The sequence below is a fragment of the Alligator sinensis genome, unplaced genomic scaffold (assembly GCF_000455745.1).
Source record: "Alligator sinensis unplaced genomic scaffold, ASM45574v1 scaffold553_1, whole genome shotgun sequence".
Classification (NCBI taxonomy): domain Eukaryota; kingdom Metazoa; phylum Chordata; order Crocodylia; family Alligatoridae; genus Alligator; species Alligator sinensis.
Window position 1 is genome coordinate 455,435 of NW_005842389.1, and position 2,045 is coordinate 457,479.

At 64.6% G+C, this 2,045-nt stretch overlaps 1 protein-coding gene across 4 annotated transcripts in view; it reads left to right on the forward strand.

Annotated features, from left to right (window-relative positions):
* The window catches only part of MBLAC1 (metallo-beta-lactamase domain containing 1), a 5,982-nt gene that overhangs the window by 1,463 nt on the left and 2,474 nt on the right, over window positions 1-2,045 (forward strand). The window contains exons 1-3 of one of the 4 annotated variants that reach the window (XM_025211134.1): window positions 7-389; window positions 625-870; window positions 1,171-1,670. In XM_025211134.1, coding sequence (XP_025066919.1) covers window positions 1,446-1,670 — 225 coding nt within the window. In that variant the 5' untranslated portion in view covers window positions 7-389; window positions 625-870; window positions 1,171-1,445. Of the gene's footprint in view, window positions 1-6; window positions 871-1,170; window positions 1,671-2,045 lie in introns of those variants that run through there. The other 3 variants (XM_025211132.1, XM_025211133.1, XM_025211135.1) reach the window with 3 other exon arrangements.

Genomic DNA, 2,045 nt, shown 5'->3' on the forward strand with positions numbered 1-2,045 from the left:
GGCTCTTACAGCTTCTGTGAGCGCCCCCCTGCAGTGCGAGGTGATGCTGGAGTGCTATGAGGAGCCGCTGGAGGACTGGTACTTCCAACACCAAAAGCGGCTGCTGAGGAAGTTCCTCTGCGAGGGCCATGTGCTGGGGGCCAGGGACGTGGGTAAAGAACCCCCTGCCCTGCCGGACCCGCAGCCCCTGCCTGCCCTAGTGCTGGTGCTGGCTATGCCCCAGGCTCAGCTGCATTGTGGGGGCTTGCCCCCGGCCTTCCTGCCTGTAGTCTGCTTGGACAAGGTCTGGACCAGGAGCAAAGGGGACCATGGGAACCAGGAGGAGGAGGAGGAAGACACAGATGCCCCCTGCAGCATGACCCCAGCGAGCTCTGAGCAAGTGGGAGGAGGTTGTGCACAATTGGGGGGAAGGGGGGGCTGCCTGCCCCCGCCCAGGTGCAGCACCAGCCCCTCCCCACGTGGAGGGAGCGAGTGGCACCACATTAAAGCCCATGTGTTTTAACCCCTTCGTGGCTGTGTTAGGGGTGTCCAGGGTTGGGGGCATCGGGGCATTTCCAGGCCACACCCTAGCGGCGAGAGACAGCTCAGACCTCTTCTCCCAAATCCCCTCCCTCTTCCTTTAAGGAAAACGCAGGTCAGCCCCGCGAAACCCTCCTGGGCAGCTTTTTATCCCTCGCCGCCGCCCGTTCATTGGCTGCTTCCAAAATGGCGGCCCCCACTACCTGAAGACCGCCATTTCCAAGATGGCAGCACCCAGTGCGGGGTATAGAGGAGGCGCGCCTATGTCACTTCCGAGGAGGATGAGTGCCCCCCACTCCGGACCGTACCTCTGGTGTGCGGGCTCCGCTGCTGGGCGAGACCATCGTGGCGGTAATTGTAGGGGGGGAGGGACAGACCATTAAAGGAACCCGCTAAGGGATGGAGGACCCCCGGGGTATTGCGTGAAACCATTCAGTGACGGGCGGGGGGGGGTAAACGGAGTGAGACCATTGAAGCGGGGGAGCGGGGCAAGACTGTTCAGGGACACCCTAGGGGCGGTCCGGACCATGTAGGGGGCTGCTTTGGGCGCCGGCAAGCTCACCCCTGCCCCCCCCCACCCATGGCACTCTTTGATCTCCAACCTAAGCAAGCTACATGACCCTTGAACTCTAACCTCCTGTGCTGTTACAGTCGCATACAGACACCTACGACCCTGTCACCTTGGACCTCCAGGGGCCACGTCCCTTGACCCCTTCTACTCAAGCCTACTGGACGACAGCCCAGCTGTGACCTCTGCAGGCCCTGCCCCCATGAATCCACCTCGGGATCCTCTCTGATCTGCTGAGCCGTGAACCCCGACCTCCAGCTTCTGGAGGGGTCTCATCCATCTGCAGCCTTTGACCTCTGGGGCCTGCACCCTTGACTCCCCCACATCTCCACCCTCCTTCCGTGACCCACAGCCCCCCATGACCGACCCCGGGGCTGCACCCACAGTGCGCACGGCGCTGCTGGGCACACGGCGGATCATGGGCAGCCCCTACACGGTGGTGGTGCTGCAGGAGGGCTACCACCAGCCCACGCCAGATGGTGGTGCGCGGGCTGATGGGACGGTGACGCTGCTGCGGGGACCGCTCCCCATGTTGGTGGACACAGGGGGCCCATGGGGTCGCGAGCGGCTCCTGGCAGCGCTGGTGGGTGAGGGTCTGGCACCAGCCGACATCAAGCACGTGGTCTGCACCCATGGCCACTCAGACCATGCTGGCAACCTCAACCTCTTCCCTGCGGCCGAGCTGCTCGTGGGCTTCGACCGCAGCGCACCAGGCACCGACCAGTACCTGCCTGTGGGGCTGGTGGAGGGGCGGCCGCATGCCCTGGACCCTGGGCATGTGGAAGTGGTGGCCACACCGGGCCACGTGGCCGCCCACACCAGTGTGGTGGTGCGGGGCACAATGCTGGGCACTGTGGTGGTGGCTGGGGACCTGTTCGAGCGGCATGGGGATGAGGATGCCTGGCAAGGGCTGAGCGAGGACCCAGTGCGGCAGGAGCACAGCCGCCAGTGGGTGCTC